The sequence below is a fragment of the Ursus maritimus genome, unplaced genomic scaffold (genome assembly GCF_017311325.1).
Source record: "Ursus maritimus isolate PB19 unplaced genomic scaffold, ASM1731132v1 scaffold_20, whole genome shotgun sequence".
Taxonomy (NCBI): domain Eukaryota; kingdom Metazoa; phylum Chordata; class Mammalia; order Carnivora; family Ursidae; genus Ursus; species Ursus maritimus.
The window spans coordinates 32,509,184-32,524,505 of record NW_024424453.1 but is presented as its reverse complement, the minus strand read 5'-3'; the positions used below and the strand labels follow the sequence as shown (position 1 = coordinate 32,524,505).

The following is a 15,322-nucleotide window of genomic DNA, read 5'->3' as shown; positions in this document are numbered from 1 at the left end:
TTGGTAGCAGGTCATAGAACAGGCAGTAAGCCAAAGATGAGGCAACAGAACCCAAGAGGTTGCCCAAGGCCTCTCAGATGTTAATGCCCACCTGTCATGCTCCACCATCTCCATCCATAGTGCAGATTTGGATCCCGGAGGCTGCACTTGGGTGATCTGGGTGCTGCTGGCCTTTAGACCAGAGCTTGAGCAGAGGGCAGTGGTTATTAGTGGCAAGACATTAGCAGGTAAGTGGCCAGGAGGGCAACATGAGCAGGCCCGGGGGACACCAGCTGCCGGAGGTCATCAGGAAGACCCAGCCCTAGAGGGGTTATGGCTTATGAGTCTCTTTCCCGTCCTCCCCTGCACCCTCACCTCCCTGGGCAGTCCCAGCTCCTCATTCCCTGTGCAGACAGCACTAACCCCGACACCTGCAGCAACAGCAGTGTCTCCCTCTCACCTCGAAGAGCAGCTGCACATTAGAAGCACTTAGGACAGTCCCACAAGCAGTATTTAATGGGTTGGTCTGGGGTGGAGCCTGGGTGTGATGATCTGTAAAACTCTCCAGTGGATTCTAACGGGCAGACGGGGCTGTGAACCTCTGGCGTCATCAGAGTTTCTGAAACTCTGACATGAATATAAATCAGCTAAGGATCTTGTTAACAATAGAGACTTTATCTAGTAGGTCTGAGTGGGGCCTGAAATTCTGCATTTTTGGTGCTGCAGGTCTGAGGACCACACTTTCAGGGGAAATAGCAGTTTTCCTAAGAATTAAAAAAGAGAAGACGGGAGTTAACCACCTCTGATTTAATCCCCCAGCTTAACCCAAGGCACAAAGCAAGATTCTACCGTATTGACTCCCATGAGCACATTCGATCTCAGAGAGTTATACTCAACCTGTCTATACCACAAGCCCACTGAGGGGTGACAGATCCAGAGCGGAGATCCGGTGGGGGCAGTGGAGAGCACTGCTCCCAGCCCTGGGCTTGAGGGCTGAAAGCTTGGTACGTGTGTATTCCCTCTGTGACCCGGCTGGCCAGGGCCCAGAACTAGCATTCCTACTGTCCACACTGGGTTGTCTTTTCTCCCTTCCAGGTTGAGAGGGTGGATAAGCTGAGCTCCAGCCCCGGGTGACTGCCCCAACCTGCCCCGTCTGCTCTCCCCTCACCGGCCCCGCCCCGGGGCCATGCGCACTGGTTCAGACTTACTGATTCCTGCCAGCTGTCTTCTCTCTCTTTTGCAGCCCGGTGTCAGAGCCAGCATCCTGGGGTGACTGCCTGCCTGCCGGCAACAGACCTGACCGGAAGGTAGACTGCAGCACCACCCTCTCCTTGACAACAAAGCCAGAGCGGCCTCTGGGCAGGAGGGAGGGAACAGAGGAGAGGAGACCCCTTCTTGGGTCTCCCCACTGGCTGTGGACCCGGTGCCTCGCAGCCCTGGTCCTCAGCCCCGGCTGCGCATCAGAACGACCTGGGGACGCCCAGGCCTCTCCCCAGCCCAACTAAGTAAGAATCCGAGGGAGTGGGACCTGGTATGAGTAGTTTTTAACACTTATCAGGTAATTCCAATGTGCCACTGTGTCTGTGATGACTCAGCAGCCCATGGGGTAGAAAGTAACTCTTTGAGCAGAGATAGGACAGTGACGTGCTCTCCACAGCTGCCTGCTCTGACTTCTCCTACACTCAAGAATATGGTAAGGACACCTTCTGTTTGGACTTAAATACCGAGTGGGGAAATCATCGCACATTTTATCTCATTCAACCTACAACCCCACGCGAGGGTGTTATTTTAGCTACATTTTGGAGGAAACTGAGGTGTGGAGAGGTTGAGCGATCACACAGGGTCCCACAGGAAGAGCTGGGGCCGGGATTCAGCCCCAGCTCCACTGTTCTTTGGGCATGTGAGTTAATCACAGCTGTGGGGATATAAACCAGGGAGACATGGGCCAAAATGGGAATGCCAGTTCTATGTTGGTGCAAGTAGGTAGCGCCCAGCCAGGTACGGCTGAGCTGACGTTTATATTTAAGTACAAAACTCTGGGTTGTGAAGGGGGCTGTGTTCTTCTCTGCCTCTCGTTTCTATTTTCTAATCCCAGTACTGCCTCCTCCATGGAAGCTTCCAGAGCTCTACTCCCTCTCCACTCACTGTCCAAATCAGTGGTTCCCCGAACTAACATCAGCTTTTACAAATTCAGATCACTGCACTCCAACTCAGGACTGTGGGGACTCTCCAGCAGAGTGGTCTGAAAATCTACATTTTTTAAAAAGATTTTATTTATTTGACAGAGAGAGAGAGCACAAGTAGGGGGAGTGGCAGGCAGAGGGAGAGGGAGAAGCAGGCTCCCTGTGGAGCAGGGAGCCCAATGTGGGGCTCGATCCCAGGACCCTGGGATCATGACCTGAGCCGAAGGCAGATGCTTAACCGACTGAGCCACCCAGGCGCCCCTGAAAACCTACATTTTTAACAAGCAATATGGGGGAATCTGACATGTACCTACTCTGGTGAACCAGCGATAGAGCCCCTTCTGCTAAACTGTGGTCTGTGGACCAGCAGTGCTGGTACCAGCTGGGAGCTTGATGGAAGTGTCGCATCTGGGGCCGAACCCCAGGCCTACTACATCGGACTGTGCATTTCAACAAGATGCCTGGGGGATCACACTTTAAATGTGAGAAGTGCGGCTCTTTGTAACCTGTTAGGTATAAAGACCAGCAGCAGGAGCATCACCCAGGAAACCTGGAGAAACCAAATTCTTGGGCCCCACCCTTGACCGACTGAGTCAGGCACCGCGGGAGAGGAGGCCAGAAATCTGCATTTTAGCAAGCCCTCTAGGGGATCCCATGTGCACTCAGGTTTGAGGACCACGGCCTGGACCAGGAGATTACAAAGCACTTTCTCAGTTGGGAGCCTCTTTGATCCTGGCAATCGGTTGCCCTATGCGGGTGCCAGTATGATCAAAGGAGAGCTGGGCCTGGCAGAGCCTTGGAAGCTGTCGAGCCACACGAGGCTGAGTGGGCAAGGCCTCTTCCTCCCCGACCCCCTTTTTGACAGCAGCTTTGAAGGACTAAGTCAACCCTAGTCTTCAGTCTGGGCCTCTTTATTTCTCTGTATTTCATCTATGTATTCATTCACTTCTAGTCCTGCCCCTGCCCCCAGGACCCTGTCCTCCCCATAGCATGGCTCGTCCATGGAGCTTTATCTGTTCTCGCAAAGAACGCACTGGTCAGTGTGCCGGAGCTAACATTTTCCCAGGGATGTCGCGCTATGGGCCTCTTTTCTGCATCTTACTTGCTTGCTCCGCATGGTGCTTACAGATCTCCCCCATCAGTGCTGTGCACTGAGTCTGTGGCTTCCACCTCCCGCCGAGCGCCTCTGGGCTGCACCCAGCTGCCCCGGCCACGTGTCCAGGTGGCTTCCAACGTCTCAGTGCCACCGAGGACGCTGTGACAGACATCCTCCTCCGGGTCTCCCTGTGGACCCGTGTGAGTTCTCCCTAATTTATAGGTGGAGAAACTTGAAATACTTCCAGCCCAAGTGACTTGCCCAGAAAGTGGTGGTTATGAACATGACTTTGGTGCCAGACACATCTGGTCAGATAACCTGGCCTCAGTCCCCTCACCTTTCCGTGCCTCGGTTTTCACATCTGTAAAATGGAGATGATAATAGTATCTAGCTTATGGGTTCATTATGAAGACTAAATGAATGAAAACCTTAGCAGGGTCCCTAGCACATAGGAAGTGCTCAGATAAATGCTCACTGTAATTTTGCCTTTCCTTCCAGAGCCTGCTTTTTGACTTCTTCCACTTAAATTTTCTGTTTTGGTCTTGCATTATTACTGACTTCCTTGCATGCCCCTTTCCAACATGACCTTCAGCAGTGACCCTAGAAGTCCTCAGAAAAAGCCTGTGGCTTTTTGAGGGGAATGAGCAAAGGCCAGGACTGATTTGGAGATTTTGGTGCATGAATTGGGGCCGGCAGGACTTGTCTGGGTTAGGACAGGCTTACGAGAAGCCTGGGATGGGTGGTGCTCGGCACACTACAGCCGAAGGCAGAGGCACCAGGATTCCCAGAGTTCTGCTAGGCCTGGTGGGAAAGCAGTGCAGGACGCGCACAGGGTAGGCACTCAATACACGGCTGTTCTTTCTTTCTTTAAAGATTTGATTTATCCATTTGACAGAGAGACAGCCAGTGAGAGAGGAAACACAAGCAGGGGGAGTGGGAGAGCAAGAAGCAGGCTCATAGCGGAGGAGCCTGATGTGGGGCTCGATCCCAGAACGCCGGGATCACGCCCTAAGCCGAAGGCAGACGCTTAACGACTGCGCCACCCAGGTGCCCCACACGGCTGTTCTTTTATGAGCTGTATTTAGTACTGGTTTTGTAGTTGGTGAGAGGAGGAGAGTCCCTTCCCCCTGGAGGGAGAGCGGGTGCTTGTTGCCTCGCGTTGCAGAGAATCCCTGTGTGTCCTGAGAGGAGCTGAAAGGGGAGACAGCAGCACCTGAGCTGCAGAGGGGGAGGAGAAGCTGGGGGCCGAGGCTCAGGCCGCACAGGCTGCATGGAGTGGCTTGGCCAGCAGAGGGCGCCACACACCTCCACACAGGGCTGATGGCGGGCCTGGGAGAACTGGGCAAGCTGGGCGCGGGTTTCCCAGGGACTGCGGGGTTTCCCAGTACGGAAGGCCCCAGACAAACACACCAATTGGTTACCCTGGCTTGAAGATGCAACCACTGAGGCGGCGCACACACACATACGTCTGCGAACATTGCACGCGTGACACGAACTGTACCCACACTTACACCACACACGCACAACACACACACATGCAGTTCACACCCCAAGCATAACACACACAACACACTTGCATACACATGTACAACTCGCCCAACACAGTTATAGGCAACACATTCACTCAATGCACACAGGCAACACCTGCCAAATACTATTGTACACATGTACCCACAAACATGCAAAATAACCAGTACCTTGTAACACACATGTGTACAGCACACCGCATGCACCATATACACAATATGCATATATACTAGCCACAGGTACACACACATGCTGCGCACTGCACCTGTACTTGCACCGCGCGCACACAGAACACGCACTTCACACCGCATGAACAGCACACGCAGCACCCATACACACGGACAGCCGAGATAACAGGTTCATACCACACGTGTGCAACACATGCAGCCCACACACTCACACAAGCACATCATGCACACATAACACAGTCACAACAGAATACACATGCACGCGAGTACCACCAAAACACACAAAACCAAAACCCGGTCACAACACACACACGTACAACGCATGTCTCACTGTGTGCAAAACATACAGAATCACACACGTACCACGTATACCACTTCATACATCAACATGCACACACAGAAGAACATGAACTCGTGCACGTGTGACTACACACTGCACAACTCATACCTGTGCACAGCGCACCACAACACACGCGGTCACTAGGCACACGGGCACCGCCTAATGCACAACATATGTGTACTACACACAGCACAATGCATACATAACACGCATAGGCACAAACACGTATGCTACGCACCCACAGACACGCTTACGCACAGCGCGTTGGCATAATGCACACACACACATCCGGGGGTAGCCAGAGACCCTCTTGTTTGAGGCAACGGTTCTTAGTGGCAAAATGAAGACACTCGTTCTTGTTCTAGGCCAAAGAAAAAATGTACCCAAAGAATTTGAAAACAATATGTTCATCCATTCAGCCCTCATTTCTTCACTGTCTTCATGGCAGGGACCTGAGCATTGAACAAACATCAGTGACCGTTTAGCTTTGGTTGTAGTAAGGGTTATGCAGTCAAACTTCTGAGAGCCCAAAATTGCACCGGGGTGGGCCTGGCTGGGTCTGGATGTTTCCTGAAAAGAGTTTTTTAATCCAAGAGCTGAAGTTGGAGCAGCAAGGTTGGGGTGCGTAAGATGAGTGAGGCACCCACATGCGCGATGTAGGGAGCCACTCTCGGCCGCTGACCCGTATTTGCACGGCCCTGAGGGTGAACACCAGGCAGTCAGGCTGAGAGGGAACCCCCCCCCCCCCGGATTCAGAGGAGTACCTTGTCGCGCTCTTGACTGCAGCTCTACATGGACCCGCTCACCCAGAGGGTCAGAACATGAGTTTGCTTGGCGGGAAACTCTCTGGGTTCTAGGAAGAGCAGTGGCTTATAGGGAAGGGACTTCCCCGAACTAACCAGCCGCCTTGGCCCTGGCTGCTGGACCAGAGCCTTCCTCTGCAGCCAGCCATGGTGATGGTGGGGGAGGACAGGGGATGTACAAGGCAAGCTCAGCCTTTCCTGGGGTCCAGCCTCCATGTTGTCACACTTCCCAGCTTGCCTCCTGGGCGTGGGGCCACCCTGCCAGGCTAGGCTGCCTCGGTGCGGCATTCTAGCCCCTGGGCACTGGGACTGTGCCCTGAGTCCAGTAGATTAAGGAGGGCGGCATGGGGTGGCAGTCCAGGGAGACTGGAGTTTCTTGGATTCCAATCCCTGCTTTGGTACCTGCCAGCTGTGTGACTGTGGACAAGTTACTTGACTTCTATGTGCCTTGTGCTCATACCTATAAAATCAGCCTGATGGTAATACTCACACTCATCTGACAGAGTTATAAGGGCTAATATACGAACAGCTCTTAGATTAAAATCAGGCACATGGGAGCACCTGGGTGGCTTAGTCAGTTAGGCATCTGCCTTCAGCTCAGGTCATGATCCCAGGGTCCTGATATCGAGCCCCACATTAGGCTGCCTGCTCTGTGGGGAAAGAGAGCCTCTCCCTCTCCCTCTGCCACTCCCTCTGCCTCTCCCTCTGCCACTCCCCCTGCTTGTGCGCTCTCTCACTCTCAAATAAAATCTTAAATAAATAAATAAATAAATAATCAGGCACATGGCAGGAGTCACATAAATGTTAGTTTCAATTGTTACTTTGACCCAAAAGGAAAGCAACTAATAGCAGCAATCATAATACCAAAATGTATCCAGGCCGAGTATTAGAGTTGGAAGGTGGGTGGGAGAACATCTGCCCCAAGCTCACTATGTGTTAAATGGATAAAGCTGTTTGACCTGATAGCCCGAGACAGAAGGACGAGAACCCGGGTGGGGAAGAGAAGGGCAAGTAGGAGCTCCTCCTTTCCACACCTGGAGGGCTGGTTAACTCACCGGACCCACCCAGAGTTTCTCACTCAGTGGGTCTGGGATGTGGTCTGACACTCTGCATTTCTAACAAGTCCCCAGGGGATGCTTCTGCTGCCAGTCCAGGGACCACACCTTGGGAACTGCTGCCCTAAGGACAGTGGAGGCAGAGTGGAGGAAGTTGGCACCCCCTGAGTCTGCAGATAACACCTCAGGAGCTGGGGGAAGGGGAAGCCAGGACCTTACTTACAGTGGATGCCGTACCTCGGGCAGCGCCCTCTGCAGGGGGATGCGGGCACTGAACGCCTCCTCCAGGCTGAGTGGGGTCAGCTCATCTTGCGATACCTCCCCATCTTCCTCCTCGGCCGCCCAGTCCCTCTCTGGGGCCTCTTCATCCTGCCTTCTGCTCGGCTGTTTGATGAGCCGGTAGCTGCCACCTCTCCTGCCCTGGGTCTTGTTCCTTCTGGCCCTGGGTGAGGCCACCGCCACCAGGAGCTGATCCTCCCGCAGCGAGATAAAGGGGGGCAGTCCCTCCAGGGGGCCGTATTCTTGGCCCTCATCCTCAGCCTCCAGCACCCATTCCTGGGATTCCCCGAAGTCCAGGCGGTAGCCAGCCTCTGGGCTGCGCTGGGCAGCCTGGGCTGTGACCGCAGGGTGGGGGGCGTGCGGGGGAGGCTGCAGCATGGCCACCATCAGCAGCACGCATCCCAGCATCAGCAAGAGCAGCAGGAATTGCAGTCTGCATGGTCCATGCCGGCATCGCTTCCTTACGAGCATGTTGCTGGAACTTGCCAAACGCAACAGGTCATATTCAAGTTTGCTTCCTCCTCCAGCTCCAGGTTCCTTCGGGCTTGCAGGAGAACCTAGCTTCCTAGTTCCACCTGGAAGTTTTTTGCTGGTCACTTAACCTGCTCCTTTTTTCCCATCTCACATTTGCCAACAGCATGTATAAGACTGACTCGCACTTACAATCAGGAAGCCAGCACCCTGGCTTCTCTCTGAGTGGATTTCTGTAATTGCCTTCTGAAAGCCCATTCACGGGGTCTTCAAATGGAATCGTTTTGCCCCTTTTACCCCCTTTATCTCCTTGGGGAAAAAAAATTATTCCATTCTGCTCAGGTGTTTGGTCTCACGTGTTTCGTCTCCCCCCCCTCCCCGCCCCTTGCATGAATGGTCAGGTTGCTATGCGATGTCTTGGGGGGAGCTGTGGGTCCTCAGTCCAGCAGAGCTGACAGTCGTCTTCCTTTGGACACTTCAAGTCGGGTCAGATCAACAGATGTGAAGCCGGCAGGCAGCGCCTGATTTCCTTTCACACATAGCTCCGTGCTCCGCTGAGAGCCCTCTGCCAGACACATCAGGAGCCAAGTGTGCGCCTCGCTCCTGGTCCTAATGCCCTCACTGTTCCCAGGCTTTGCACAATCCCACAGAAGGCAACGCCGGGGCAAAATAAACACCGGCCCCGCCAGGACCAAACCCAAACAGGAACATCCCAGGAGTTCAGATTTGAATCCCGTTGATAGGAAGACTTCTTTCCCCACCCACAGGGGCAGGAAAGAGTATTCCCTCCTGGTTCCAGACAGGTGTACCTGCAGCATAGATGCAAACAGCTAGCTGTCTGTTTGCACCCCCAGCCTCCCACAAGTGATCTGGAATGTTAGGCTGGACTCTCCCTCCTTCTTGAGGACCACTGTCCTCAACCTGAAAATGAGGGAAGCTGGGGGGAGATGTTCCTGTAAGCCCCTCCTGCCCACAAGAGCATCTGAATGCCTTCTATACACGGCCACGAAGGGGGCAAATCAGGAGAGGAGTGGCATGGTCTTCAGTTATAAAACCTCCTTCATTCAACCAACAAATATTAATGAGCACCTACTACGTGCCAAAACTATCCGGGAGTGGGAGTCCAGCAATGAATAAAACACCAAAATTTGTGCCTCAGACTGGGGTTTACATTCTAGCAGGAGAGACGGATAATTAATTTAAAAATACAGTGGGTCAGGGGGTGATAAGGGCTAAGGAGGAAAGTGACACAGGGCAAGGGGCTGGGGAGCATGCACTGGGGGTTGACAACGGACACTGAGTGGTGAGGGAAGGTTTCACAGAAGAGTTAGCATCTGTGTAAGGAGGAGGGCCAGGCAGCGATGTGGGCGTGAGCATCTGGGGCAGAGGGGAGAGCAAATGCAAAGGTCCTGCAGCGAGCATGTGCCGGGCCTTCCCCGGAGCAGCAGAAAAGCCGTGTGACAGGAACGGAGGGAGGAAGGCAGAGTGTGATGAAAAACAGGATGAAAGAGGTGAGGGGGGTAAGAGGTGAGGGGGGATCATGGAGGACCTCGGAGGGCATCGTAAGGGATTTTGGCTTTCCTCTTTCCTCTGAGGGAAATGGGAGCCCTCGGGGTTGTGAGCGGAGGACAGACACAATTAACTTAGATTTGAAGGGGATCACTCTGGCTGCCATGTTGGAATTAGACTGGGGGAGCAAAGGGCAGAAGCAAGGAGACCAACTCAGGTGCTATTGCAGTGAGAAGTGATGAAGGCGTGGACCAAAGTGGCCTCCGTGGAGGTGGTGAGGAGTAGTTGGCTTCTGGGCATATTTTAAGGAAGACCCTGTAGAACCTGCTGGTGAATTGATACCCGGTGCAAGAGAAAGAAAGGTTTTGGTCTGGCAGTTGGAAGAACAGAGTTGCTATCAACCAAGATGGGGAAGGGCAGGCGTTGGTAGGAGGAGATGTATGACAGCGGCGGTTTGGGCCATGTGAAGTGTGAGATGTCTCGTAGATAGTCAAGGGGAGGTGAAGGGTGGGCAGTGGGATATGTCGTAGCTGGAGGTCGGGGGACAGGTCTGGCCTGCAGGTGGTGAAACTGCACGGGGATGGTGTCTGAATCCATGAGATCCAAGGAGGTGAGGTAGATGGGAGAGAGGAGGGAATCCAGCGTGCTCAGAGCTCCTGGGCTTCTGGCTGGAATCACTGATTAAGGGTGACCAACCGTCATGTGATGTGCGTTTTTTCTGATGACTGCAGGACTGCCAGGCTGCCCAGTAACCAGGAGTGGAGTGGGGAGGGAGTGGGGAACTGCCACTGGGTAATTCCTGAAATGAATTGCTCGTTGTTTCTATTTTGATTTTGATCTTAGAATGGGAACTTAAACATCTCATGGAAAAAAAATGTTTTTCCTTTTGATTCGGTTGCTTCTTCCAGAGCTCCAGCTCAGTGTGTGTGTGTGTGTGTGTGTGTGTTTGTCTTCCGTGAAGACATTCAGAGTCAGAGGTGACATGGTGGGTTATATGTGATTGTTCTTAATAGCCCAGCATAGCGTCCTGATGGACAGCAGTTAGGATTGCTGGATTGGACCATATTTTCCAAATCCCACATCAGGGTGTGGTGGGGTAGAAGTTATACGGCTTTCAGTCAGGTTCAAGAGGCAGACACTCTGGGAGATGGAATTTGGAATTTCTGGGACATTTTGAGGTTAACAAGGATGATTCCAGGAGACTTTCAGAGAACAAGGAATGTGCAGTCTCCAGCCTCATGGCAGAACACCCTTCCCGACCCTCTCCAGCAACACTGGTTTCAAACTCACCAACCACCTCCCCGCTCAGGGCCTTTACCTGGCTGATCCTTTCCTTGAACTTTCCTTCCCCAGAAAGCCAGCCATAAGGCTCATTTACTTGCTTTCATTTTCTTCCAATATTGCCTGTTCAGCGAGGCCTCTCCTGACCCACCTTTCACACCAGAAGCCCCTCCATCTACACATGACGTTCTGGTCTCTTGCTTTCTTTGAGAATCTCTGTAGATTTTCCCAATACTTGATAAATAAGATAACTCGGTTCTTTGTTGTCTGTGCCCCCATCCCACCCCCATAAAAGGTTAGCTCTACAAGCAGAACTGTTCCACTGGTCCATTCACTGCTGTTTCCCCAGAGAACTGTGTCGGACATAGAGTGGGCACTCAATAAATATTTGTCAAATAAACTTAGAGACAACAATATAGCTATTCTGATTCAAGTCAAGTGAGGTCGGGTGTCCTCTGAGACTTTGGGATTCTGATCGGCCCTAAAAGGGTTGCACACAGCCCATAATCAGAGGATGATACTTGAAGCCTGCTAAGAATGAAATAAAATCCCCACGCGCTTCCCGCACGGACAGAGTCACCCTGAGTGGAGGGAGCCGCAGGTCCCAAGCCACGGGGACTTAGCTTCTTATCCGCCTATTTTCTCTTAGGCCACAGCACCTTTAGTGTAGAAAAGTCTGCTATTTGCCTAGAAAAAACATTCAGTCTTCAATTCAGTCTGGTAGCAGGTCAAAGTGCTTGAACAAGTCAGAGACTGAGAGCCTTCACTGAAGGAACAGTGGACGTCAGCTAGTAAATCAGCTCTCTGCCGTGCAACAGGACACCTGGCCCGGGGGGGGGGCGGGGAGCGGGGTTCAAGATGTCATCAGCAGGTGAATGTCCAGTCCCCATTTGGTTCCTGTCTGAACTTGAGGTGAAGAGAAGAGCCAGAAACAAGATGAGAAGAGAAAAACAGTTCCCCCCAGCGCTTGACCACAGGCACGTCCTCGTGTGAGTTTGTTATGCTATAAGGTGATGGCTGTTCGCTCTCTGGCCTCCGCTGTTAACGGTTGCTGCATTTTTGTCTCTCCCACATGGAACTCAGGGCCCGGCTCAGCTACACATGTCAAATGCATGGCTCTTGGAGATGAGACCTGATGTCCACTACACATTGGGCACTGAACGAATTGTTGACAATAAGGTAACAGCCTGGGATGCGTACCAATGTTGGGCCTTAGAAAGGGGAGGAGGGAATGTGAGGCCATGCAAGCCCCACCCCCTCCCCTCCCTCAGACCACCTGACAGGACCAGGCCTGAGGTGGCCAACCTCACTCCTGCTTCTCTGATACAACCCATTCGGCTCAGCTTTCCTTGTGCACAGATCGTACTGGGAAAGAACATTACCACCAATTAGGGAGTAACCGTGTGTGTAAATACCACAATGATAAGCATTGACGGAGAGCAGTTTTTACACTGGGCTACATCAAGGGAGGAGTGACATCTATGAAGCTTGTAGGTCATCTTCAAATGCAAGGGTGACCAAGAACAGAGGCCCTTCTTAGGCCCTTGCTAGACTTCCTGAGCTAGAGTTGATGGGGCGGGGGGGGGGCAGGCATCTGCGTTTTCACAAACCCTCCGGATGCTTCTGATGTCTGCAAAGGGTGGAGCGCTCTCTCATAAGGAACGCACCTCCCTCAGTGTATATAATCGTCAGATCTCTATGCCGTACACCGAAAGCTAATATCACATCATATGTCAGCTCTGTTTCAATTCAAATAAAAAATTTTAAAAATATAAAGGATACATCTCCTTTAACATGACAGAGAAGTCCAAACTCAATTTGCTTCTTTCTGTCTTTCTCTCTAATCCGGGACACGTTCTTCCTGGGCACGAGTGGGAAGCACGGGAGCTCAGTTTTGCGTGTATAAACCTCAGATGTGCGAGGCCACATTCTCCTCAGTGTGGGTTCATGAGTTCATTTGCGGCAAAAATAAAAACACTCATCTGGCCTCACACATAAACCAGTCTTAGGCCGTTCAAGGTTTCTCCATCCTCTCCTTGTCCCTGGGGCAGGGTCTAGGTCGTGGGTGCTACCCAGGCCCGGGCGTTGAGAGGGAGCACACCTGTCCTCCTCTTTGCTCTTTACCCATGCCAGCCTCCCCTGAAAGCGCCCTGGTCCCATCCGGCCTCTGAAAACCCTTACAGAGTTTCTGTAAACTACCTGCTCTCCAAACACAGGGCTTGCTTGGGCCACAGGCTTCCCGAAGCACAGCCGCGCCACTCTTCTCGGGGGGCATAGGGAGCTCTGTGAGACCACCTCACACCCACCAGCCTAACCCCCGCGTAGGACTTTTCTCCTGCTCACACAGCATGCTGGTTGAAGAGGACTCTGGGGGCTTGTCACTGCCCCGGACTGTACTGGAGCATGGGGACACTGGTCCTCTCTCTCTCTAGGGCTTCTCTCATTTACCTCCATATACACTTTCTGCCTTGGAGATTGGCTCGGAGGAGGGGCGTAGGGCACTTTCCAGGGATCCCCTGGGATCCAGGGTCTCTTTGCTCTCCCTTCAACCTTTCCTCTTCAGGACTAGTGGGTTTAAAAATAGATACATTTAATATATTTTCTTTCATTCCCAGAGAGACTGTAGCAGCTGTGGCTGACCCACCGCACTAGGTCCCTTGGCCTCGCTCTGAGTTCTCATGTGGCTGCAGATGGACGCTGGCTACGCCCACAGACAGCGTGCCACAGTGCCCGCCTCTCCCTGCCCGCCTGCGGGTCTCTCCCCCATTGGAGAACTCACTCCCCCTTCGTGCAGAGCGAGTCAGGAGTGCTAGGAACTTAACTATGGGAGCAACTTTAGGTTTAAGGAAAGGAAATTGGTGGATAAATGCCTCCAGTGAAAAATACCGCATAAACTCAATGCAACTCTTCTGAGCTCTGATCTACATAATTCATTAGAGAATTCCTAGCAGCACTGAGCTCCCACAGGGGCAGTCTGCTCATCAATATACCCTTTCTCCACCTTCTCCCTTCTTTATCTCGTTCTCACCACCCCCTCGCTTGTACTTCTTGGTTCTCTTCCCAAATAAACTGCTTACACCCACCTTCTTACCTCAGGGTTTGCTTTTGGGGGAATCCAGAGTAAGACAGGGATGCCAGCAAGCATAAATACTTGATCTATCCCTTTTATTTTCTGGTTGTGGAGGGAAGTAATTGCTGGGAGGGGTAACTTCCTATAGTATTCTGCAAGATTATTTCTGTTCTTTCTGTGTAAGTCTGACTGTGACATGTTTCCTGATCTGTAGTCTGTGCAACGGAACGGATAGCTATGTGATCAGTTCTCTTTCAGATCTAAAGTCCTCAAAAGAGGGAAACATTCTTCAGCATGTTCTATAGGGTGCCTAGAATAATATGTTGCAGGGTAAAGGCCATGCCTGACGCTGTAGAGACAGCCTGTCTTAAAAAACACAGTTAATCTCAGCAACCCTAACAGTATTTTGGAATTCATTCTAATCACCCAATTCCACTAAAAAAAAATTTTGTTTAAAGATCCTGTTATTTTCAAGTCACAGTTATGTATTTTTTTAAAAAGATTTTATGTATTTATTTGAGAGAGAGAGCAGGAGTGGGGGGAGGAGCAGAGTGAGAGGGAGAAGCAGACTCCCCGCTGAGCAGGGAGCCCGAGGCACGGCTTGATCTCGAGACCCCAGGACCCAGAGACAATGATCTGAGCTGAAGGCCCACACTTAATAGACTGAGCCAGGCACCCTATGATTATGTATTTTTTAAGGGCAACGACTTTTTTCTCCTAAAAACACATACTGAGAAAATTGGCCCTGTTGCTCAGTAGCACCAGGTGGTGTCAGATGGGGAGGCCGATCATGGACACTAAACTTATTCTCTATGGATCCTTCCAGATAGGGCGGTGGGGAGGCAAGAGCACCCCTGACTCTGTCTGCCTGGGGCAGCCTAGCCTCGGGCAATGGCCATGACCCAAATCAACATCTTGCTGAGCCCAGAAACAAGACTTCAGACAGCTCCTGCCAGCTCCCAGCGGCAGATGTACCAGGAAAATGACTCCATACAAATTCAGGCGGTGTGCATTTCAGCTCCATGTGGTGAGAACACTCCAGGAGAGTCTCTACTTACTTCTTCCATCTTTTCAGCTACCGCTGACTCTCTTGCCCCTCTGAATGAGCACCAAGATTCTCATAACCACCTTCGGACTAGCCACGTGAGCCCTCTCTGGGTGACATCAGTCACTGTCGATGCTACGATCTACTCTCAACAGACTGCTCAGGGGACCTTTGGCTCTTGTACAGAACAGGGAGGATCTGTTGGTAGTCTTCAGGTGGTTTTTTTTTTTTTTTTTTTGGTGGGGGGGTGTTATGTCCCTATTTAGTCTATTGAACCTGAAAAGCCAAGCATTTAATTTCTTTGTAAGCAGCATTCTTCAGTGCCGTCCATTCCCCAAGGCAATGAGGATGGGCGCCAGTGGTCAGAATAGGGAAGGGCTAGGGCACAGAGGCAATTAGGGAGAGCAAACTTTTCAGTCATCCTGCCATCTGATTTCCAGGTGTCTTTGAAGGTGTAAGAGGTCTGGGAGAACAATGTGCCTCTGTCCTTCCTCAT

At 52.0% G+C, this 15,322-nt stretch overlaps 1 protein-coding gene and 1 long non-coding RNA gene across 4 annotated transcripts in view; one reads left to right on the top strand and one right to left on the bottom strand.

Moving 5' to 3' along the window:
• The window catches only part of GALNT15 (polypeptide N-acetylgalactosaminyltransferase 15), a 47,388-nt gene extending 38,918 nt beyond the window's left edge, over positions 1-8,470 (bottom strand). The window contains exon 1 of the mRNA XM_040636841.1: positions 7,395-8,470. Coding sequence (XP_040492775.1) covers positions 7,395-7,921 — 527 coding nt within the window. The 5' untranslated portion in view covers positions 7,922-8,470. The remainder of the gene's footprint in view (positions 1-7,394) is intronic.
• Positions 1,594-15,322, top strand: part of LOC103679452 — a 33,981-nt gene continuing 20,252 nt past the window's right edge. Inside the window, exons 1-2 of one of the 3 annotated variants that reach the window (XR_005836578.1) lie at positions 1,594-1,672; positions 11,795-11,890. This is a non-coding gene — a long non-coding RNA (uncharacterized LOC103679452). Of the gene's footprint in view, positions 1,673-9,314; positions 9,433-11,594; positions 11,701-11,794; positions 11,891-15,322 lie in introns of those variants that run through there. The other 2 variants (XR_572948.2, XR_572955.2) reach the window with 2 other exon arrangements.